Consider the following 25,878-nt stretch of genomic DNA (forward strand, 5'->3'; position numbering starts at 1 on the left):
TGCAGCCTCTACCACACAAGTTTAAAGTGTAAGTTATTATTTTTTTTCTATATTTTTTATGTTGTATTGTTCTGGCTTTATTCAGGTTAAAATAAAAAACATTGGGAATATCTACAAGATAAGAATTGAACTTGATGGATTACTGAATGGACAATCAGAGTGGAACTTAGAAAGGGTGAGATTTTTTATGGTGATTTTTTCCTGTTTTATTAATTTTTGTATGAACTGAAAACCTATCTTTTCATGAAGCCATGGTTTAATGAATTAGAAAATGTTGACTGCAATATGTTCTTATTGCTTTGTGTTCTTAGGTTGCTTTAGAGATGACAAAAACACTGATACAGTCCATCTCCTAAGAGCTGGAAATATATAGGATTATTTTGCAATTATTCTGAATTAATGTAGTTTGCAGATACCAGTTTTAGTGTACTGATGTATTCTACGAAGTTTTGCTTTCTGAAAGCTCACCTGTACTCTGCATTGTGTGTTAGGGAGATTCTAGCTATAAATTCAAGCTCTGAAAAATTGAAAATGGTGAAGCAACAGTTATTCCATGACAACTACATGTGAAGAATTAACAAAGTTTGCTTAGGAGTAGAGTAGTCCTAACTGGCCCCAAACATAGCTCACAATTGCAACCATTTTCAAGGAAAAAGAAACTGCTGGTTTTTTTCAGTTTGTTGAATTAATTCTTCTTCTCTGCTTCTGTTTTAACTGTATCTTTTCTTGTGATATCTAGGGAAGTTCACCAGATTAAATTTATACTAAATTCTTGCTAACACTGACCCCCGTGTAAGATTTATTTCAGAATTGCAGATAAATATCTGTCTTCTGTTTCTTATTTTAAGTCTGTAAAAGACACGTGTTTATCCTTTGGCTTTGAATTTGTCGTCAAAAGCCTGATTTAGACAAGCAGAATTACACAGTAGTAACAGATTTTTACATTAACCCAAAGGCCTTAACTGTGACTGTACCAAAACCGAATGTGCAGGAATCCTACTTTCCATCCTGGTGGTTACAAAATATTTCTTTAACAATTTGGTCCAAATTTCATAGGGTAACCCTGGGATTTCAAATATTTCTTTTCACGGAAAGAAAGAACTCCAGTTGAAAGCTGTGTTTTTCCCACAAAGCAGTTAATATTTGTGATTGTTGCGAATCAGCAGGGGGAGCTCTGCCAATAAACATTACAGATTAAGAGTCACTACTGAGAAGTATTTCATGTTAGAATAAATACATGCTTTGGCGTTAAAAGAAATGTTTATTCTACTTAAAATAATACTTTATTGGAAAAAGTGAGATAAAGGCATATATTGTCCTGATTTTCTAAGTGTTAGAATTTGAATGTGAACGCTTGTTTTCATAATTTTGTTTGCAAGGCTTATGCTTGCTATATGCAAAACACAACTGCTGAAAGCCAATTTTTTGGCACTTATTTCCTTTTGTTAGTGAAGGCCTATGGAAAGAACTGTGCGAAGTAAACGTTGTAGTTCAAGACCAACAAGAAATGCTCCCATGAAAGAGGGGAAAGACTGTTTTAGTTATAGGAAATAAGCTATCGGAATGTACAGTGGCAAGTAACTCAAGAATTTGAATTCTAACTACTTTCAGAGGAATATATGGAGGGTGTTGGTACCCAGGTTGGCTTTTGTTCTGCTGTAGAAGAGCCATATATAATAGAAATTGATTTAATATTTCAACATAACCTTTTCTTGCCAAAGTTCAGAAGGATGTAGATGATGAGTTTCATCCTGTTTTCATTTTAATATAAGAAATGTGTCAATCTTTCCACATCTTCCAAAAGCTTAGTCTCTCCTAACCTCACCTGTTAGAAAATTTTCAGTTTACAATACTGCATAGAAGTGGTTCACTGATAGAAATCAGAATTAGTGACATTTCTTATGGCAAAAAAATCAAATTTCAATTACAGATTTGTTTGTTCCAAGAATGAGTAAAGTCCAGGGCATATTCAAAGAATAGAGTGTGGCAGTTTCACCTGCAATACCACAGGTGTGAGTAAAGATCTTCTCTAGTAACAAGCCCGGCTGCAGAGTAGTGGCCAAAGAAAAAATGTTTTCATACCGCAGTTATGTATGTAATATTTTCTGATCATGTTATTATTTTCTGAGATAGAAGAAAGTATATACAAAAATATGTTTTTCTGTTGAGAAACAAAGCACTGGAAAGAGTGAACTGATTCATAGCTGGAATTGCTTCTTCTCTAGGTGACAATGCAACATCTAAAGAACAAGAAAATGCTGAATTTCCCAGCAAACACATGGTTGTCAAAGAATCGTGATGACAGAGAATTTCTCTGTGAACTTCCAGTAGTGGAAGCTGGAAAACCTATCTATCCAAGTATGTATGTACTTCAGTTGCACAGTTACATACTTATCCATTACCTGGTTTTCAGTTTTAATATAATCTGAATTATATTCCATTTCCTGTACGTTCCTAAATGTGGTCTCAGCAATCTTAAAAACAGATAGTTACACTGATTTCTGGAGAATATATTCCAAAAATTAATTGCAAATCAAACTTGTCGGTGGTGTTCCCATTAAGCTATAGTAGTGAGTAAAATGAATTGTGATTATACCTAACTTGTATTTTCTTCTTTTGGATATTTTCGGAAGTCGTTTTATACCATGTTTATGTGTACACTGGTGACTTGGAGCAAGCTGATACAGATTCTGCTGTTTATCTGTGTATCTATGGAAAGAGAGGAGATTCCGGTCTAAGACTTCTGCATAAAACTGGTATGCGAGTGACACTTCAGAGAGGAATGGTAAGTCTGAAAACCAATTTTCTTAGATGTATAAACATATTGAAGTAACCTATATGGGTCTGAACAGGTTCCTAATAAAAAAGAATCATAGAGGTTTAGCAAAATAAGTTCTAAGAACTAAGGAAAATAATTTTCTGCTGATCAGGAATGACTAGAAAAGTTAAAACACAGGCAGGAAAAGGGGAGGAAAAATGATTTGGAGAATCACCCTAGGATGATGAGAGGAGCTGCCTATGAATTTAAAACGTATTCTGTCAAGCTATGATGAGTTACAGCTGGATCCAAAAAAGTTCACATAAATTGTTCCATGAATTCAGTTCTTAGTAGGACTTTGTTATGTATTTCTTTTACTGTATAATAATATAGTATTGTGATTAATACAGAGCAGATTTAAAATAATTTTTCTTTCAGTTACCTCCTAGCTCCTCCATAAGTAAAATATACATCATCCTGATTTTCTGCATTAGTGTATGGTTGAATTTTAGGAACTACTGAATTTAATCCTAGTTCTGCCACTAGCCTTATTATGACCTTCCATTAAGCCTGTTTCTTCCTTTGTGAGCTATTGAGGATTAACTCTTGTACATCTAACAAACAGTATCAAGCTGTTAGTGGAACACTCAATTACACAATAAAAAGCAGTATCTAAAATGCTAAGCATAGTAATAACCCACTTGGAAACTTCAGCTGTGTCTATATTATTTTAAAATACATATTATATCATTAATGTATGAGATTTAAAATTCTACTCAAACTGAAATTCAGAATTGGAGTGGATTTTTCTGGAGGGATTATTCTAGCCAGACTGACAGTAAATTCAGCATATTATTTATACAGGGGCTAAGCAGGGGTGGCTCAAAGTGCACTTCGTAACAGAAATGGGTGAATGAGACAGTGGATTGTACGGAACAGCAGAGCAGGGCCTGGGATATGTCTTTTTATGACAAAGGCTGTTGAGCGCTGACTTGAACAATTTGTTTTCATCCCTGCCACAGACACTTTACATGATATCGGACAAATCACTTAAGTTTCCCTGGGTGACCACTTTTTGTATGCTTCTGTTTTGCTGCACAAACCTGTTTAACTTTCCTGAGCAACATTAGCCGTAACTGAGATTCGTTCAAAGAGAATTTTGTTCTGCACCTAGTAAGCTCTTTGAAATGTTAAATATGCCAACAAATTAACCCCTCTGTTAACCCCAAACTACTCTGCATCTTTGACACTTTTGGCAATAATCTCTGTGCTTTAACTATCTACGTCAAATGGAACATTATGCAGATGGCCTTTCAGAAAAAAGATTTCAGCGTTTGTGGAAATCTGGGGTACTATGGAAAAAGCACAAAAGTGAAGTCACTGGGGAAATCAGTTCTGTTTCACTGAAGTCTATGGGTGGTTGCAGTAAATAATGCATACAGTCATAAAGACAATGAAGATAAAAAGAAATATTGAAAAGCTGTAGTTCTGCCTGTGTACGATTTGAGGCAGGGACCCTTCAGAGAGAATAGCTTGTGGTCATATATTACATATACAGAAGGGAGAGGTAAAGTTGCATAGGCAGTCTTAATTCTGCTGTTTGCTAAGGACTGAGAATTTTACAGATACAAATTTTCCAGTGTAGTGCTTTCCTTCATTTTCCTTTTACTGAGAAGAGTGATCTGGACTGTTACATTTAGAGAGAGAAATCTATATGCTTTTTACTGTGATGGAAAATTAGCAGCCTGGCCTTTCACCTGATCAGCTTCATGCTCCTATGAAAACAATCTTTGCCAACTGTAAGCACAAGCTTAAATGAATAACAAGGGGAAAGTTGCATTTCAGACTCCAGTTTCTTCCAGCAGAATAAAATGTAAATAGAATAGGTGAGACCAAAAAGAGCATTTAAAATACATTTTACATAAATACCAACAAAGGAGATAAGAGCTTTAACTCATTCTTACCTAGGGGAGAATAATTGTATTGAGACAATAGTGAGGGTTTGTGTGCAGCGTTTCGGATGATGGCTCAAAACACAATTTATTTGGCATTATTGCTGCAGCCTGATTTTAGTAGTGTTTTCTCATTTGCTCTAATACATAATAAAAATACATTTAACTGTTCAGATCCAAACACTTTGAATACAGTCCAGCTGTCATAAAAGCAATGGGAATCTTTGTACACTGTGAGACTTAATGAGGCTTTTAAAAGACTTCAACTTTCAGATTGACTTAGTGGTGGCAAAATGCAGCGTGCTGTCTCTGTCTTCTAGGTCAGTGCTTTTGAAGTGGAAGCTGTATCTCTTGCAAAGCTGCAGAAGGTGCTGTTGCGCTGTGAGGCTAGTGCCAAGTCCCAGTATTGGTACTGTGATAAAGTCATTGTCAGAGAAACTGAGAACAACTTGGAATATGTTTTCAGTTGTGAAAGGTAATTTTTACGATATTCTTAAATATGTTTCACTACCATTATTATGCCAACCAAAATACTAAATATGAATTTTCCAAGGAAAGACAATTTGGATTATTTTGCAGTTTTGTAAAATCCACAAAATGTGTTGTTCCAGAACAGATTGCTTGAGTTAATATGCTGTAGGAACCACAGCAAAGATTAAATGCTTATATTGTGGCTATGTTACTAGATTGTGCAGCCTTGTCATGGAAGGATCAGTGCTATCAGCGTGGCTTTCCTATTCAGCAAGGAAAAATAAACCACACAAAAAATTTCTAAATTAATTGCATTTCTAGATGGGAAAGAAAAGAGATTTGCCATCCAGGAGTAGCATTCACTCTCTTTATGAACAACAGCATTTCTAGAGAGACAAATATGACATCCAAAAGTCAGAATTCTTCTGTGGTTTTTCCATTTAAGTTGTTAAATGAGCGTCTTGAAAGTCAATTGATAAATACTGCATTTCACATGTTTGGAGGAACACTGGTAATCCCACATTTGGAGTTTTCAGTTTTTCAGTCTCTCTCATGGGTATGTGCTTCATTCGAGTGAAATGAAGTGTAAAGAAACAATGTAACCATCTGACAAGGCACTAGAATTAATAATATTTAATTAATAATAATGAATAAATGCCTAGTTATTTTTTCTGGATTTTCAGAAATTTGTTACTTGCAACCCTTGGTGTCACATCCTCAAAAAAAAGAATTAAGATGCTCTCTCACCTTGATAAATCTCTCTAAAACTGAGATCTTTCTTTAATGAGTGACATGTTTTTAAATAGTAGTATAACACAGGATTTCTCTGGAGTAGATTTGGATGCAGACCAGCTATTGTTGCTAGCTGTGGTTGCTACCTTTCTAAAAAAAACAGGGAACATTTCCTAATGGAAGTTCTACAGAGAAATCAGGCCAGCTGCCTACCTCAATCATGACAAATCAACTCTGTCATAGCTGTCACAGCTGTCCTCCAGTGGGTAACAACAGCTTAGGGATGATGCATGTCAGGGTAACACAGCTTAGGAACGATGCATGTCAGGGCACTTTGCTGTATTAATTCTGTGATAATTAACACCAGATGTTGATCACCAAAATTACTCAGTGGCACTGTCAAGAAGAAACTGAGAGAGGGGTTTTTTTGTTTGTTTGTTTCTAATTTTTCTACAAGGCAACACTGCCACTGAAAAATGGTTAAAATAGGTCAGTGATGGGGTTTAGGGGAAGCTTCCTTGTTGGCCAAAATGTAAAGCTGAAACACTGAGCTTTATTCAAGGACGGGGGAAGTTTTTGCCCTTCAGAAATCTCTTTAATATATTACTTTTCAGCTTCACAGCTTTATTTTACATGGATATTTTATGATCCAGGCTATGAAAAAAATGCTGTATTTTTTTCTTGTTTAGCCAAGGAAACATCAGCATTTTGTCTGGCTTAAAAATCTGATATTAGTTTCTGAATATTCAACAGCTCCTACAGGCTTTCAATTATACAGTATTAGTTACAGACTAATACTTCTTAGCATTTAAGATTGCAGAAGATACCTGTGTGGTCAGGTCTTAGCAGAAGTGATATAAATAAGTAGTTGTCTGGTAAGACAAATTTATTTCTTAGGGACTAGTTCTTATATGAATTGACCTGTTAATGTTTTCAAGACAAAAAGTAAGGAACCTTCAAAAGCTGCTCTGGAGTCATCCTGCCCATCTTATGCTGGATTCCCAACAGCCTCATAGGAGACTGAATAGTTTAGGTCATTCCTGGAGAGTCTATGGAAGCGGACTGAGTAAATAAAAACCAGCCATTTGGAAGCTTACTGAATTATTTCTTTTCCTGTTAAAAATCAGGTAATTTTTTTACCAAGCAGGAGGAAGCTAAAGCAGTTGGTAATCCATGTTCTGAACGAAAAGGTTTTAAAATTATCTGTAACCTAGAGTAACATGACTAAAAAACATAACCAATGTTTGCCTTTAATTTGTACTTTCTCAGACTTCTCTGTCCTCAATTTGTAGGAGGAATAAGGAAGAGCAGTATTTGATTCCATCTTTGTTTTTAACACTGAACTTTGATTTTAAGAAATAGTGCGATAGATAAATACAAATTATACTTAGCACTCAATCCACAGTACTAAAAAAAAAGTTCTGCGCCATGGTCTTCTGTTTAGCTATAAAATAAGTACAGTTGTGCCACATGAGTCTCTAATCTGACACAGGTATATTTTATGCTTACACAGCTCTTATGTCTGCACAAATAAAATTCTTTGTTGGTTCAAATAATTTGTACTTTAACATCTCTCAGGCAAAATACTAAAATATTAGAGGCAGAGACCTTTGCTGTTATATGTATTCAGTAAGAAAATTTATATGTTAATACAGTGGAGAGTAAGCTGATTCCTACCTGATTTCCTGCTTTCTTTCTTATTCTTAGGTGGCTTCCATTTGTGTCCCAAGGTGTAATTCATTCAGAAATTGAGTTGTACCCTCAAGGTAAGGTTTATTGTAGCTTTATGAAAGTCAGATCAGTGATTTCTAATTACTCTGAAGAAATCTGGGCTGAATTTACACTTTAAGTATCAGAGTTAACCATTCTGAAGCTTCCTTTGTTACATTTCTGAGACAGTATATTTTGTGTTTGCGTTGTATGATGGGTATAGGTGATAGTGAGAAAATCATAAGGGAATGAATGAGAAGGAAAGTTTTCTTGTATTGGCTAAAATCACAGAATGTCTTTTTCACCTCTTCTTTCAAACTTTTTCTTTAATGTTAAAAGATAGAACCTTTATTAACTGCTTTTTTTTGGGTTTTTTTCAGAATTTCAAATAAATCAACAGTTGAAAATGCAAGAAGCAGCAAATGGTAAATGCTGCTTGAGTCTTGTCTTTAGTGAAGATTGTTTCTGTTTCAGAACAAATAGCTTTACACATTGTTGCCATTTCTATTTATTTTAAAACATTAATTACATATACTGTTGAACATTTTAGTAAACCAAACTTCACATTGCAATTTAAACAATAAATCACTTTATTTATGTTTTCTTTTTAGTCTGTCATTTTTCTTTCTATGATGTTAATTTCCTCTCTGTTTGAAAATTCATATTTTTCTAGTACTTATTGATGATCTATGTTAATTTCAGATTTTTGTGTTAACATTTTAAACCACAATTCTTTCTCCTCAGCTATATATAGTTTTGTTCTCATCATTAGTTTTTAATTTTCTTTTTTACCTGTGATTTCATATTTGTTCAGCTTGACTCTTCTGTCCTTGCAACCAGCACAGATTAAATTACATTTCTTAATAGCATGTAACCATTTCTCAGCTGTGAGAAGTGCTTCATGCTTTAGATTGAACAATAATTTAGAAGATGTTGTGAGAAAGTTTGAAAATGTTTATTCATAATTCATTTTATCGATCAAGATATCCACAAAAGCCCAAATATCTTGTCTTAAATAGTGTCCCTGTGGCAGTTAATGACAAAATTGGTACCCGGTTATTTTACAAATTATGTTCAAATCATATAAGCTGTATTTTGGATCATAAGTATCTTTGTCCTTCTTCCCTTCTATGCCTTTTTCAGGAGGCTTTAATTTTCTATCTGTTCATCGCTCTTTGTACTGTAGCTGTTCTGCGTGCCTTGCTTCCACAAGGCAAGCATCTAGAGATCTGCCTTTACATAGATCAAATCAGTCTGCTTAGTCCTTTCTGCACCTATAGCTGGGTGTTTATGCTGTGTCTTTTAAGCTTTGCTTGTCTGGTTACACAGTAAAAGTTGCAGTGCATAAAAATTGTCCCATAAGCCAAACAAAAGAAGACAAAGAGCAGGAATAAACTAAGTGTATATCCCATTGGCCTGTCTTCAGTGGAGATGGGCTTGGTCTTGCAGTGAACATTTTATTCACAGCACTCTCACCCTGACCCTGTGGGACAAATGTCTTTGTGCTGTCCGGAAGAGCTGAGCACCGTTCTCATTGACAAAACTTACCCCTTGTCAAAGCAGATTGTTTCATGGAAACACAAGGTGGATTTACTGTAAATGCCTCAGTGAGAGTTAGGCAGACAAAAGCACATGCACCAAATACCTTCTTGTTTGGGGCACTTGTTGGAATATGGAACAGTGGGAAAGGGACTTGAAATTGTGTAGCCCATATCTGCAAGGACTGCTCCGATTCCTGGATGAGTAATTCATCTGAGATTTTGTTCATTTACTTTTTTTCCCATGAGCTTTTAAAATATATAATTTTCATTCAATCTAACTTGTTGTTTGGGTTTATTCATCTGAGATTTTGTTCATTTACTTTTTTTCCCATGAGCTTTTATAATATATAATTTTCATTCAATCTAACTTGTTGTTTGGGGTTTTTTTGTTGGGTTTTTGTTTTTTTTGTAAAACAGATTTTTTTCTGGGAAGTAGAACTTTCTAATGTATTGTATTGTTTCTAATATTCTAGAAAGAAAAAATTATGAAAAGTAATCTGTTCATCCATGTATTCGAAATGAAAGTCACCTCATTACACATTTTCTGTATTCTTTTCTCCTCATGTGTATTCCTCTTCAGTCATTAAGGAATTATCGGTATTCTACCAACTTTCTATGCCAAAGAGAATGAGAATTATGTGTTTGTAATACTTACTGTCTCCAGTTTCTATTTGAAAGCATGCAGGAATGCAACGAGGATTTCTGGCATCAAAGAGATTAGAAATTTTAGGATTCTTCTCCTGTACTCACATTGATGTTCAAACACAAAGTCCTAGTTGTTTCCAGAAAAAGAAAAACCCTCGAAGTCTATATATAAGTACAAACAAAACCTTTTTTTTATGTTTTTGTGGAAGTTTGATTCCCTTTTTTGTCTTGAGAGTTGTACTTGTGTGTACACTTACTACACTTACCCTCTGGAGGCAGGAGCTGAGCTAGGTAGAACATACAGTCTCAAGAGTACAACTGTGTGGTTTCAAAACTGCACTGCTTAACAAAAGACAGACTTGGAGAGGATAATAGAATAGAAAAGGCCATCAAAAGCACTTGAGGTACAAGAAATCAGACAATGAACAAGTCCAAAAGAAAACACATTTTGCCTGCTTTTAAATGAATATTTGTTTCTGAATGACTTTTTTTTTTTAATTTTTAGGAGGAGCGGTGGTTCATATTTTACCATTTGTCTGCATCATTCTCATAAATTGAATTGTCCTTATTTTCCAACCAAATGGTCCAATGGAACTTTGTCTTTAAGGAATTGATATTATATTGTTTAAAAACAGAAAAGGCTAACTTTTTTGGTATATGAGCTCTTCTACAGGGCAAGGAGCTCCTGCTTTATGCTCTTTGTTTCTACCTTCAGTGTATAGAGGCTTTTCACCCTTCTAATTGATGTTGATCCTTTTGTAGCCTGGTGCTATGGTTCTTTTGTCATGAAAGTGAGTCTATAGAGAAAGCTGTGAGGATGCAAATTTTCAAAGGCACAAAAGAGCTTGTTACAAGCTGGAGTCTTGTAATTTTTAGTGGAAATCAGATGATTCACTTCCTTTATAGAATCATATAATGGTTTGGCTTGGAAGAGATCTTAAAAGATTGTCTAGTCCACCCCCCTGCCCTGAACAGGGACATCTTTCACTAGTCCACGTTGCTCAAAGCCCCATCCAGCCTGACCTTGAATGCTTCCAATGATGGGGCATCTACCACTTCTCTGGGAAACCTGTTCCCGTGTCTTACCACCTGTATCATAAAAAAATTCTTTTCATGTCCTGTCTAAATTTATCCTCTTTTTAAAACCATTTCCCCCGGCCTCTTACAGGTCTTGGTAAAAAGTCTTTGCCTTTCTTATAAGCCCTCCTTCATATATTGAGAGGCTGCAATAAGGTCTCTCTGGAACCTTCTCTTCTCCGGGCAGAATGACAACCTTTCTTCACAGGAGAAGTGTTCCAGCCCTCTGATCATTTTCATGGCCATCCTGTGGACCTACTCTAACAGGTCCATGTTTTTCTTGTGCTGGACTCCCCAGAGCTGGATGCAGTACTCCAGGTGGGATCTCACCAGAGCAGAGTACAGGGGCAGAATCTCCTCCCTTGACCTGCTGGCCAGGTTCGATTGACCAACCAAATGAGCTGTTGCTGTTTTCTGCATTCCCAGCTGTGTATTTATGCATATTTAAAAATCTACCATCTTCCAAAATCAGGTGTCAGCCAGACCTCAAAAACTTGGAAAACAGATCAAACTTCCTGCTCCAGTTAGGTCTTTGTGTGGGATTACTGAGGGATAATGGGGTTGACCCAAGATAAATGCTTCTGTCAGACAACAGATTTAATTCATGCAGGCACTACCAGACAGCTTTCTATTAATAAAACTGCAGTGTATGCTGTGGCATTTGTTTATAAGACGGCTGTGGGCTGGTATTTCATTTGTTGTTTGCCTTGCACAGAATGAATTTAAGTCACTAAGGGGAACTTGTTTCATACAGGCAAAAGCTGTAACCAAAAGAGGGGTGGACAGAGTGCCATCCCAGCTTTTCAGATGTAGAAATGCATTTTCCAATCCTGAATTGTTCTTTTTAAAAAAGGAGGTTTACATTAAGCTTCTTTCAGATATTGAAATAACTTGTGTACATTGTATGAGAGCAGAGATGACATTTTAGTATCAGGGAAGTTTTATACAAAATGATTTTCTGATGAGTCCTCATCCTCAAAAATCTTTTTTTTTCATGCTAATCCCAATGACATACCTCCATTCAGGCAAATGGAGCTCTTGGTATGTCACATCAACGTAAAATGAAAGGAAATTGTACTTAATTGGGATGCTTTGATAGCTTTTTCCTGTTGCATTTCTTGGTTATAGGTGTTGTCATAATCCAAGTTCTGGAGTTTGGGCTTTTCCTGTGATGACCCACAGTGTTATGGCTAGGAATCTCACTAGGCTCTGTGTCCATATTTCCAGCTTTAGTACACTGCAAACCTCCCAAATCATTAAAGTTATGCAACTTGCCTAAGATAAGTTTGAATGATGTAGTATTTAGCCAATCTTCCGTTGCGTCTCCCAGCATCATTACCTTTTAGGTGTCTCTCTGTGTGTGTGCATCTATCTATCTAATATAATAGCTGCAGTCCCTGGGATAAACCACACTTTTATTTATATCTTTCAAGTAACTTTGAAGTAACTGACTACATATCAGTAACGGTTATAAAAGCATTCTGATTTTATTTTTTTACTTTACAGAAGGAGACTGGAAGATTACTGTAGTCACTGGGGATTTTGAAACAGCTGGCACAACAGCAACAGTGTCCCTCTACGCTTATGGAGAAAACAGAGCTTCTGGTCCTATTATTTTGGGATCTGGGAGACACCAGCTGTTTAATCCCAACAATGAAGATACATTTAAGGTATAATATGGCTGTTCTATAAACACTGGAGAATTCAAAACATATGCAAAAGAGCTTTTCTCAAAACTGAATAATTGTGGTAATAAAAAGGACTCAAAGCAATATGTAAGGATCACTAAGTATTTCTGAGGGAGTGGCTGACTTTTATGATAGTAAGATTTGGACCAGCAAATGTATTCAGAACTGCATCCAGCAGACATAGCACTCTCAGCATCTGCTTCATACCTGCATCTGCTTGATGTGCTACTTTTAACTAGATGTTCATTTGCTGAGGCATAAAAAACTTTGCTTTTTTTTTTTGTGTTGATGTAGCAAGATAGCCCTGGCTATGGCTTGTGTTGCATAGCCATCTTTGGAAGTGACCACTCTTAAGTTCTTCCATGGGTTTCCTCAGACTTTCACTGAAGCACACTGTCATGTGAACCTCTTCTTGGAAAAAGTAAGAAGGAAAGGGGGGATGGCTAGGGCTTAGAGTCAAATCACACCGAGTAGCTTAACTCAGATGATTTAGACTAGTGATATCCTACTCCTCTGAAGAAATGGAGAGATTTCTTTCCTCTTCAGAGAAACCTCTGAGAGTGCTTCAGAAGCATGACATTTCCCAGGGCTTCTCCAAGTTCCTATAAATCCTACAATTTCTCCAGTCCCTATAGTTCCTCAGGACTGTACCTGTTGCAACCATTAAATCTGTGATACCTCATTTAGGTTGAAATAATTTATGCATAGTAAACAGATGATGGGGAATCAGTGACAGATAGGACAGGAAGTTAAATTTTTGTTTTCCAGATAGAAGTATTTATATGTAAGATCTTGCAGAGGCAAATCAATGGTGGTCTTTCCCTTACTTTTATTGAAGTTGAAAGTAACTTGGCTAAAGTTTGCAGATAATGCTGGTTTAAGATTATCTCATATCAAAACAGGAAGGTGAAATCAGTGTTTACCTGAATACAAAATGTAAGTGTTCCTTCGCAAATAACTCCGGCTAGATAATCATCCTGGATATTTAGTCACCTGATTAATGCTGTCTGACAGCAAGTTCTTGCTCATTTATCCAGTTCATTGAGGGAAGTACCAAGAACATTTGCTTGTTTTTTTTCTCTTTGGAAGGAAAAATATGTTTCTAAATGCAAAATTTTCATCCTTCCAGCATCAAAGACCTGATACCTAGTTGTCCTGGTTTTGGCTGAGAGAGAGTTAATTTTCTTCTTAGTAGCTGATACAATGCTGTGTTTTGGGTTTAGGGGGAGCTCTGATGATCTGGTGCTATCCACACTAGCAGCCAGGTTTAGGTCTTCTATACTGTACCTAGGTCTTTGTGCCTGATGTTTTTCTTTGGTGATACACCACGGAAAGCCTGGAAGAGGCTTGGAGGCTAGGTGCAGCACTTTGGTGCAGTTTAGGTGCAATGAATCTGCACTGAGGAGTACAACTTAAACATTTCACAAGATCTAATTGTATAATCAAACTTTTAAACTCATGTGTAATGAGACCTTTAAACTTTAGAGGTTCTTGAGAAGTCTTCTTCCTGAATTCTAACCACACCATCAAAGTTTCAAGGTTAATCAAATTACTGTCCATCCATTATTTCTCAAAACCACTTACTTGACTTTCAATCTGTGCTGATCAATGGAGAGAGAAAGAACAGAACAGATAAAGTATTTTTTCTTCTTTTTCCCCACATATTTTTTCCCCTTAAACACCTCAATTTGATCAGGTAGCTGAGATTTTTGTTAATCCAAAAGAAACTTGTGTCCTGCAAATATTTGAGCACTTTGTAACTCTACAGTTTTCCAACATTAAGAGCACAGTGTAATAACATCAATATTGCTAAAAACTGTGGAGTTGCAGAAAAATTGAATAGCCCTTATCAATTTCTATTACACCACTTTAATCTGTTAACTACATTGGGGAAAATCTTGATTAAATGGTCCTTGATTTGCAGCCTTTATGAAGGAATGTGCTGCATATTTGAAGGCTATTAAAACTTCAGGTAATCCCCTTTTTTTTAGAGAAAGTGTTAACTGATGCAGGGAGCCACAAGAGTTCAACATAATATAGTGGAAAAAATAATCACAATCATATCCCACCAAACCAATCAAAATACCATCTCATTTCAAAATCCCTTTGGACACAGATATGTGACAAGAGATGACAGAGAAATGGCCCACAAAAAGAAAATGAGACAAAACTGTACTAAATTCTCTTAATAAAAATCAAGAATAGTAACCTGATAGAAAGTACAGTTAAATGCATGGTAACTTGGTTACCTAACAGTAAGTAGTGAATATTCAGTAATGTTTAAAGTAATAAAAAAAGGAAGTTATTAAAACTTGAGTAAATCCAGTGGTGCTCCTCTATATACCCCTGAAATTTTGTTGCTCATCAAGAACTTGATTTTGATGTTTCTTGCATTGCTGTATATAGCCGGTGTGACTTCATTAACTTTGGCTATCTCTGATTAAGGTTTGTGTAAATTAGATTAAAACCTAGTCAGTGTAATGGAGGTAGAATGTAACAAGGTTATTGCCCTTGGAGGTTTCCATATGATGGTAGCATGTGAAATTCACTGAAGGTAATTTACAGTGATTGTCGATGAAGGGAGTTTTTCTTTCTGGCTGGATTCTTGGGTTCTAGGTTCTCACAAGATAGTTGTGTTTAAACTGCACTATATTTACCCGTGTGGCTTAGCAATTTTTTCCTACCAGATGGGAAAGTCAGGGATGAACAATTTGGGAATGGGAAAGCAAAGGAATTTAAATTTGATGAATTTCCCTTTCTGCTTTGTAATTGTTCCTGCGTGTTCAAAGAAACTACTTCTAGGCTATGGTTTTCTGCTTCTGTTACTATTCAGACATAGTTTTCAGGACATAATTTTTCTGTTGAGAGTCATTCCTCCTCCAATAGAGGGACATCAATCTACCATAAGTCACAGCTTTCATCAAAATTGTGATCTGTTTCTTGCATTTTCCTCTGGTGTCATCACAGTCCCTGAGTATTTCTCACTATTTCAAAAATACTGATTTTGGCAGTATGTTGAGTTGCTCAAGACACTGGAGCTTTAATTATATTGCAAATTACGTTCTCCAGAGCCCTATATTCTGCATCATCATTCTCCGAAAGATGGCAAATTATCTTTTATGAGTGTACACATTGTTTGATAAAGAAATTCTTTTTATAAGTAGTCTTTTAATGTTTGATCATGGCAAATATTCCCTTTTGTGTCAAAGAGAACTAAGCAGAAGACTATAAGCCTATTATTTTCTGTAAAACCAGCTACAGTCTCTCAATTTTTATTACTTTGATACAGAATAATTCCATACCTTCAGGTACAAGTTCTGCTCTTCCAGTAATAATGAAGTCAGTAAAAGCACTGACTGGTGCAGTGCGTCCGCTTTCAAAATATTGCATGCTAGTGTTAGTGAGAGTGGCAGGACCTAGCACCTCCCTAACAAGAATTCTTCCACATTTTGCTTTGTAAGTTTGCTTCATTATCAGCTCTGCAATCTCTTTAGGGAAGTATTGGTCTTACTGATCTCGATGCATTGTCGAGTGTATCTCAAATAACAATATATTAAGCTATTAAGAGTCCTGGACTTTTTTCTAAGAAATCTTCAAAATCTTCACTTTACTCTTAAGTTCTATTTTGTAGTTGATGGGTGCCTTTGTAAGGAAGATAGTTGTTTCATGTTTGCAAGCATGGGACATGGGAGTATGCATGGTGTTCTAGGAGAAATGGTAACCGGAATCCATCCCTGGTGTGAATTTTTCTGCATGAGCCCATTTCTCTAACTTGTAAAGCTGGTGCCATATCCAGTCACACCATTTAAGGTTTCTTCATCTGTACAAACAGCCTTTAAACACTGCCATACTCTATCAGGGCAACATGCCAGAAAGTAATATAGGTAGATGAAAAGCAGGGCTCCTACTAACACTTGCAGAGATACTTGATCATAAAACTTAATAAACAACGTTCCTATGATGAGATTATTACAGTGTTAAACCCAGCCTTTTTCCTTCCAGTCACATGTACGTTGTTTGTAAAGAACTGTGTTCCTCAGGTGTTCTTTATGCTGTATTATATCACATGGAGGCGTTACACTGTTGCTTTTCATTTTGGTTTCCTCCTGTTTAAATGAAATTATCAGTAATTTTAAATAATCTATGCATTATTAATTGACACTTTTCCCTTTAGAATCAGCCCTACGGGCTGTAAGAATCTGTTATGTTTCACTGTGTGTCTTTCATTCCTGTATCCTGTATCCATATTCATTCTTTCATCAGTCAAAGCTGAGATCTCTAAAGTAAAATGAGAAACAGTGGGGATAAAACCTAATTTTATAAAAAGAGGTTGAAACAAATCCATTTTCATGCTTTTCCTCCTATTGTTAAAATAAAAGAGCCTGTAATGAGCTCAGTGAGAATTCTTCCTAAGTGGGAAGATTGCTAAAGTGACCATAAGCACTAATGTAGCTATCCACTCCCTTAGCCTTGGGACTGCCAGTGCCTAAAAGCTGGGCATAGCTTGTGTCCTGCTATTTTGCACCTGTCCCTGTTTGCCATAACGGCCATTTAGGTCCAGAAATGGTTGAATAAAGCTTAGAGAAACTCAGGCTTTAATCAGATACACTTAAGGCAGCACAAAACAGTCATACTGCTGGCTTTAACTCAACTTGAAACTGTCCGTTTCTCTACAAAATGTATGTGGTAACAACATGAACCTTATTCCTTACTGAGATAAAAGGAAGAAGTGTGTAAAATGATCTTCATCAGCCACAGGCTGTGCATGAGGCAAATTTTAGCTTGTTCCAAGAAAGCAACATACAAGGATTGTAAAAATGTCACAAACAATCTTGGAGAAAAACACAATTAATCTCATATTCAAGAAATGAGGGAGTGAACGTGATGCTGTACTGTAAATCTGCAGTACAGTGTGTATTATGTATGTAAGTTTTTCCCTTCTAAGGTAGTTTCTTGAGAGAAATTTAAGCACTCAATTTTAGGTTTAATCTTTCAGCCATATATCTGTAAAACGTCTTTTTTGTTTTGCTACCTGATGGCAACACAAGTCCAAGACAAATGTACGTTAAGACCCCCTCTCTGTCTCTCTTGAGTCACTTCTCCCTCCCAGGTTACGCTGTCCGTTTAGCCCCCCCTGGTAGGCTTCAGAGGGTTGTTTCTGAAATGCTGTGACACCAGTTTCCTTTGTTAAGCATCTCCCTGTTAAGAGCTCCCCCACTTTCCTATATCAAGTGCCCAAATCCAGCTTCTGACTTTACTGATCCACGCTCCTCTTGCCTTGCCTTCCTCTCAGCCATTTTCTATTCATATTCTTATGCCTCCCATCATCTCAGTATCCGAGCGCTTTTCAGAAGTAAGTGGTATGACTAATGTATGGCTTATTCTCTCTTGCTCTTAAAAATATTTTTTTTTTGTTTGGGCCTAGTACAACTCTATGAAGAGAATAGACACTACACAGTGTAGGCCTTATACTAAACGAGATGAGATCAATTTTTCTTGCATTGAAACAGAAGATGGTAAAGAGATACATTTTGTGATGGCCCTTAGTTTATATGGCCAGCTCTTCGGCAGCCCTTTAACAGTTCTATCTTCTGCAAAAAAATATTTTCATTGTGCATTATAGGAATTAGTACTAGCGATGCTGAATCGCATTCTCACCCTAGAGATAATTATGTCAATAAGGTGATGCCATTGCACTGAGTGCTACACAGTTACAGAGTAGTTGAGGTTAGGAGGCATCACCGGAGATTTACTAGTCCAGCCCCTTGCTCAAAGCAAGGCCAGCTAGAGTAGGCTGCCTGGGACACTGTCCAGTCAGGTTTTGAATATCTCCCACTCTACAGCTTCTCTGGGTAATCTGTTCCAACACTGGACCACTCACCCTTTCTTTTTTTTCTTATATATTTAAGTGGAATTTACGGTGTTTCAGCTTGCGTCCATTGTCTCTTGACTGCTCACTGGATACCACTGAGAGGAGTCTGGCTCTTTAGCCCCTCCCATCAGGTTTTTCTGCAGATTCATATGATCCTCCCCTAAGCTTTCTCCTCTCCAGGCTGAACAGTCCCAGCTTTCTGTGTTTCCTCATGTGAGAGATGCTCCAGTCCCTTAATCATATTCATGGCCAGTAAAAACTGGATTCTTTCTGTACTGGGGAGCCCAGAATCGGATACAGCGCTCCTGGTGTGTCTCATCAGGGCTGAGTAGAGGGAAATATTCACCTCCCTTGATCTGTTGGCAACATTCTTCCTACTACAGACCAGAAGGCTGTTGGCATTCTTTACATTAGGATGATATAAACCAAAATCCTGTAGTCCCTTGGAAGGCAATACAGAAAATTGAAGTCTGATGGGCTCACAGTAACCTACATTGTTCAGAGAAGAAATTGTCAGATGTAACCTTTTTTTCTGAGCTGATGACTTCATGCCTGAATGATAAATATTGCTGTGAATCCACCAGGAGATGACAGACATATATTGCAGAGGCTGGTTCATAATCTGTCAGGGTATCATAGAAACAACTGTCAAAAGGAAAGTAAATCAGAGATCTAGTCCTACTCCTAAGTTGTAGACTGAGGTGACTACTCCGTACCTTTTCTTAAATGAATCTTCATATGCCTTCAGACTCTGAAGCACTTTTATGTGCCCACCAGCATAATCTTTCTTACCATGTATCACTTCTTCATGCGTAAGGTGCACTTGTCCAATCACAGCATCATTCCATTAGCATGATGTGCATGCATGTGGTGAAGGTCAAATGAAGCTTCAGTTTTCTTGCATGACCTGACCTTTGTTGAGCTTTCTTACAACCAGTGCTAAGCTGTATCCCAGTTAACATCCTCTGGCAGGCAGTGTTTTAACTCCTCACCTAAGCACTGTGGAAAGTTTCAAGTCCAGTAAAATACTCCTGGTCTGACTCAGAAAAACACAAATCACTCAGAAAAAACTCACTTATATAAGTAGCTACATTCTCCTAACGGGAGTTTTGTGCTTACTTTCAGGAACTGACACCCTGATACCATAAATACTTGGTGTTGGCACAATTTAATTAACCACAATGTAAAAGAGAAGTTATTCTGAGCTTTAATGTTACTCTTCAAACTTTTTCCTATTTGTAGTACTTGAGGGTGGAAAAAATAAGCTGTCTGCTGGTACCATTATTTTAGCACGTAACAACAGTGTGACGTTTCCTTTCTCTAATTAACCTGGTAACAGATAATTTGCATCCATGTTAGGGAATAGTATCACGTTGTTAGCCTGTATAGGAAGGTCAAGTGATTGAGCATTGATACTGGACTAGCTACAGAATTAAAAGAGCTTGAATGAACTGGAAAAGAAAGTATTTAACTGTCACTGTGCAATGAGCTGTACTTGTTTACACAGCTTTGTGACTGAAGCAAGTATGAAGTGGGAAAAAATGCCAGGTTTTGTGTGGCCTTTAATCCTACTCCTTACATGTCTCTATCCACCTTTTTCACGAGACTGTTAAGTTTCTATGTGAGCACCTGCAACATATTCGAATTCTTGAGTTAGTGTGTAAATGTGCCAAGTTTGTTGGACACAATTAACAAATTGGATGAATTCAGACATCTGGAAAATGCAAGCACTGTGGGCAGCCTCTGGATACTTTACCGGTACATTAGTTGTGATATTTTTGGCAACATTTACCAGCTGCATGCTCAAAATTTAAAAATATCTTCCACTTCCAAAGATTTCTCCATCATATGCAGATGCTATAGAAGTTAAACTAATGCAGTCAATGATTTCTTTTTCTTTTGGGAATCCAGCTGCTGCACATGATTTCTCTGAAATTCTGTTAATGAGGTGGCCTTACATGAAATAAATAACTGTCCGTTCAAGTATAGCCTCTAGCAGTTTTGTTAGACATTGGGATTTTGGTGTAGCTGCTTCTGAAGTGTTGACTTTTCCAAATGATTGTCATGCTAGCTTGAGTTTATTTCAAGAAGTTTGTAGGGTACTTTCTGTACAACAGGAACACAGTGATGTTATTTTGCTTATTCCAGTATATAAAAGAGAAATGGAGTCATTACACATATTCTTTCCATCCTTTTACTGAAGTATCTTTCCACTAAAGTTCTTGTTAAGCCAAGGAACTTTTCACTTAGTTAAACATCTCAAGTACATGAAGATAGGTCGTATGGACTCCACTCAAAATGTCATAGGTATGCAAGGGACTGAAAAGACTGTTTGCATAGCTCATTTAGAAATGAAATTAAAATTTAGTCCTTGCATCCTCTTTAGGAAGAACTTCATGCTGATAAACCTACATTTTAATTTATGTTTAGAGACAAATTGTAAAATACAAGCTTTGTTAAGCTTCAATTTCAAAAAGCAAGGCGAGTTTTCTAATACATGATGTAGTGAAAATGTTCCATTGCCTTTGGCAAGAAGAGGATTTAGTCATATACTTGTACAAACACCTAAACAGTAGCAATGAGCAAAGCATACAGTTGTATTAATTAGCAGGCTAATCTTGTGTAACTGCTTGCAAACATTTAGCATGTAGGTGTGGCTGAGGCAAAGCTACCTCTGAAAATGCGGCCCTCTTGAAAGTGGTGGACAGTTTTTTCAATAATACATATTGGTACCGATACTATAAAATATAATGAGTGTTGATAATATTGCCTGTAACAGTGAAGAAAAATACTACAGAGAGAATTCCTACTGTTGTTGTACTCACAATAATATCATTAACATTAATAAGTGTTGGCAATCTCTCACATAAGTAGGGTCTGTATGAGGTCCAGCCCCTTTAGAGCTGATCACAGAATTTGGCACAAATCAATTGACGCATTAGAAGGAGTTTCACAGTCAACCAAAAGGTGAACTATAAATGATGGATGATTCAAGTGTTCTATAAAACTTTTTGCTGAGAAGAGGCTGAGGTTGGCACTTGCCAGATCTCTCTAATAGGCAATCCCTAAGAAAAGATAAATATATCTGATGTCTGTGATACCTAGATTCCTTTACCTTAATGAGATACCTGTTTCCATGCCCTTGTTTGTTACCTCTGCAGGAGTTTAGGTCTTATTTATGTTCTGTACATGGCTAATGTAAGCCACATCAGAATGGCAGCTTCATATCCCCGAACTGTTATCTTAAATTTTATGACTTTGAATTTCCATCCATGTCCAAACTCTGCTATATCAAGCTGAAGAATTTACAGGGAGAAAGGAACTTTGCAAACCAATTTTTAGTATTTTTAAAATTTGAACCTCTTCAATGCTTTGACCTTGGTTGAGGATTAGGTGTCTGTGCTCCGTTGCAGTGGCCAGCAAAGATGAGCCTCAAGCTGCTTACTTTCACTGCAACACTGCTATTCCATGCTCACCAGCAACAGAGTGCCATGAGAAGCTGGACTGACCAGTCTGAGGGACTGTTTTGCTAACCCAAGTGTACAGTTGCTAGGACTTTAGCAGATTTGTTCTGAGCAGTGCAGACCTATGTGCAAATACATCAGTCTTCTATCTCTGTGTGTCCTTGTCATGTAGGAGCTTTGAGTACCTGCAACATCCAATTACGGTGTAGTGGAGAAATGGTTTTATTATATTGACCACGTTCTTCAGTAGATTTACAACATATCTGCTGAGCAGCTTGTTGCTATTCCTCCATTATTCTGTCTGCACAACTGCCAGCGACAACAGAAATTGCATGATTATATGAGAGACTGGGTAACTGTAAGTGAGATCACATTATCCTTGAGGGAAAACACTAGATTTACAAAGTTAGCTAGGAGAATTATAATTGATAATTTTTGATCTGCCAGTTGAGTTATGGAAAAATAGCAACTAACCCCAAATGAACCAAAAAATTTAGAGAAATATACAGAATTTTGGACTTGTGTCTTCTTCGTATCTTAAAATTTATGAAGAGAGCTTTGCAGCATTCCTGTGAGAGACAGATGTCTAACTGTTGTCCTTGCAACAGTGAAGCAAAGCGGGGTGGTGAATTATGTAGTTTCTCATGATGCTTAAAGCAGATCCAAGAATAGAATCTAGCTGTCTGATTTCCAGAGTGATGCTTTAGTCCTGGGACCCATCCTATCTTCTTTGCATGGCCGTTTATTGCAGTTCTGTCAGAAAGGCTGTTTCCATGTAAAATGGAATGTTACTTTTGCAGCCATGGTGCCACAATATAGAACTAAGGTTTTAGTTTATAAGGGCAATAAAGTAAACTTTGCTCTACAACTTTTTACAAAATGTTCTGGCTGTGAAATTAGGTTTGTAAATGCCAGGTTGTGTTCAAGTCATGCAGAAGTTAAAGGCAATTTAATCAATACTGTAAATAAAGGAACAACCTCGGGATACAGTGTTTATGTCAGTAAAAGAATACTATTAGCTGTACTGTCTTACGAGAATTTTTTCATCTGCATTTCACTGCAAGAGCAAAATTTGACATACATTTGACAGGATTCTGACTGGCAATAAGTAACATGTTAGCAAGTCAATACCACTGAGAGACCAATGTGATATCTGATCTGACAACAAAATGAATTGTTCCAAGCCCCAAAACTACAACAGGAGCTGAAACTAGTTTTGTAATTGTATTACATGTCTTATAGAACATCATACACAGTCGATTTGCTCTCTGCCTTGACATCCTTGCCTTAATTTCTACCAAGAATAAACATGACTTTTTTCCCCCAGAACACCCATAAACATTTGATAGAAACAGAAGTGTTATTAAGCATGTTATTAGTCTGGCGGTGTTCTAATTATTTTGGAGACCTTTCAGTCTCAGAAATATGCCATTACCTATATGCCCTGCATAGCTTACCATTCCAAAACCCACAAAATTTGTGAGTCTAGTAGACTGAGATGCTTTATACTCTTCCTCACTGTAGTCAAAAACAAGCAAATTACATTTGACTTGACACTTTGGACAAATTCCCACTTAGCATGTGCATAACTTTCTTAATTTTGTTATATTGTGTCGTCTTTCAGAGTGTGAATGTTAGGGAAGGATAGGAAGTACAGAAGGACGCTAATACAGGGATGTTTACAGATGCTAAACAGGACTTTAATGAATGTAATTGAACTGCTTGCAACTAGGAGCATCTCCTGGTCTAGACAGAGCTTTCTGTTCTGTACTGATTTTTCTTGAAACTCCATTTGATTAGGTTTGATGGATTGCCGTGTTTACCTAGTAACAGGAAGTCCCTACATGGTGATATGGTGATGAATGGGTTTCATCATTTTCCTCTCCTTTTTCAAATTGCCTTTCTTTTTTTCTTTTTTCTTTTTTTTTTTTTTTTTTCTTCTTTCTTGGTCAGCTATCCTATCACTGCTTATTTTCCTGGGCTCTTCCCTCCAGGTGTACCAGTGGTCTCCCAAACATCAGCTACAATGTGGCCAGCAGGTTGAGGGAGGTGATCCTGTCCCTCAGCTCTGGTGAGACCCCACCTGGAGTGCTGCATCCAGCTCTGGAGCCCTCAATACAGGAAAGACATGGACCTGTTGGAGCGAGTCCAGGGGAGGGTCACAAAAATGATCAGAGGGCTGGAGCACCTCTCCTGTGAGGACAGGCTGAGAGGGTTGGGGTTGTTCAGCCTGGAGAAGAGAAGGGTCTGACGAGACTTTACTGCACCCTTTCAGTTCTTAAGGGGGCTTATAAGAAAGATGGGGACAAACTTTTCAGAGGGGCCTGTTATGATAGGTTTTAAACTAAAAGAGGGAAGATTTAGACTAGATATAAGGAAGAAATTTTTTACAATGAGGGTGGTTAAACACTGGAACAAATTGTCCAGAGAGGTGGTAGATGCCCCATCACTTGAAGGTTTTTTCCTTCAAGGTCAGGTTGGACTGGGCTCTGAGCAACCTGAGCTAGCTGAAGATGTGCCTGCTTATTGCAAAAGGCTTGGACTAGATGACCTTTAAAGATCCCTTCCAACCCAAAGCAGTCTATGATTCTATGTTACAATGTCGAAACGCTTTGTAGATTCACCTGGAAACACATCTTCCATCTTAGACTTCTTTCTGAGAAAAATGCACTTTAGCATAGTATGATAAATAAAATTAATATAATTAAGAAAGTCACTTTAGCATAGTATGATAAATAAAATTAATATAATTAAGAAAGTTACAACTTCACTTGTCAGCCAACTCATATGATACCCACTATAGATACGCAGAATTCTTTTTATCTATAATATTTCAGTTTGCCTTACAGCCAAATGACTGATAGATGCTTCAGAAAACAAAAGAGGCTCTTTGACAGTTTCCTGGTACTGACCGAGAGACATAGTAATGTATATTGTAATCAAAGATGCCAGTGACACTCCTCTTGCAGGAGGGTTTATGCCAGTTTTTAATCATGGCCATGACGTCACAAGGTTTCAGTGCCTTATTTACTAAATTGCCCTTTAACACTTCTGCACCAAATAGCAGCCAGTGCCTAGATCTCAGGAGAGCACTACCTTTATTGTTCACCAATACTATACTTTATTCAATTCACAATAAAGGGTGACAGTTCTAATATACTGTAACATTTATTTGCAAGGGAACCTTAGCGGTCACTTGCTCACTGCACAGGTCTCTGCTTTGTAGCTGTTATTACGCTATGGTTTGTATATTTACATCTACAAGCTGTAGATGGTTATTATGGCAACTCAGCCTATATCCTGGCTACGTTTGTGGTTAGTTTCAGAGCTTTTTGTCTGCTGCTGTAATTCTGCTGTGAGTATTAGCAGCATATTTTTGATGTACATGGTTTTACTGCATTAATGTTATAATCATGCCTTCAGTTAGCACTTCTTACTTTAACAGACTGTTTTAATACAGGAAAACCTACTACTTTGGACGTAAGTGTTACTCTATCCAGACTTTACACTGCTAGTGTATGTGTCATGATGTCATGTTATGAGACTGAGTTGCGCCAGACTTGCCTCAGGGATGCAAGAAAATGATGATCAATTAGGGCTGCTAAGACTCTCTTCTATGATGTTCCTCATGACCAAGAAATGTCAATGTTACACTAGCCTGTGTCAATGCATGGGAAAACATTTCAACAGAAGAGTGAAAAGGGTATGTCTCTAGTGTCTCTGATATTTCCCAGCTCCACAAAGAAGAGGAGCATTGCCTTTTAGTCTTCCTCAGCAAAAAACATCGAAGAGGAAACTCTCACTGTGGGGCAGGCTTATCAATATTATCTTCCAGAACAGATGCAATGGACCTTCAAACACACTTCTTAGTTCACCCGTTTTGGTGATTCAGGCTACTGGCGCAATGTTGGTGTTAGTTATTTGTCAATCTGTTTTTTGTCTGAGTTTTGTTTTGGTGCTAAACAGTA

General features: G+C 37.1%; 1 protein-coding gene across 1 annotated transcript in view; it reads left to right on the forward strand.

Moving 5' to 3' along the window:
• The window catches only part of LOC121085629 (lipoxygenase homology domain-containing protein 1-like), a 144,372-nt gene that overhangs the window by 14,520 nt on the left and 103,974 nt on the right, over positions 1-25,878 (forward strand). The window contains exons 5-10 of the mRNA XM_040588484.1: positions 86-175; positions 2,226-2,358; positions 2,634-2,785; positions 5,031-5,185; positions 7,621-7,679; positions 12,393-12,556. Of these exons, the coding sequence (XP_040444418.1) occupies positions 86-175; positions 2,226-2,358; positions 2,634-2,785; positions 5,031-5,185; positions 7,621-7,679; positions 12,393-12,556 (753 nt within the window). The remainder of the gene's footprint in view (positions 1-85; positions 176-2,225; positions 2,359-2,633; positions 2,786-5,030; positions 5,186-7,620; positions 7,680-12,392; positions 12,557-25,878) is intronic.

This window comes from Falco naumanni, chromosome 3 (genome assembly GCF_017639655.2).
Source record: "Falco naumanni isolate bFalNau1 chromosome 3, bFalNau1.pat, whole genome shotgun sequence".
NCBI classification, from domain to species: Eukaryota; Metazoa; Chordata; class Aves; order Falconiformes; family Falconidae; genus Falco; species Falco naumanni.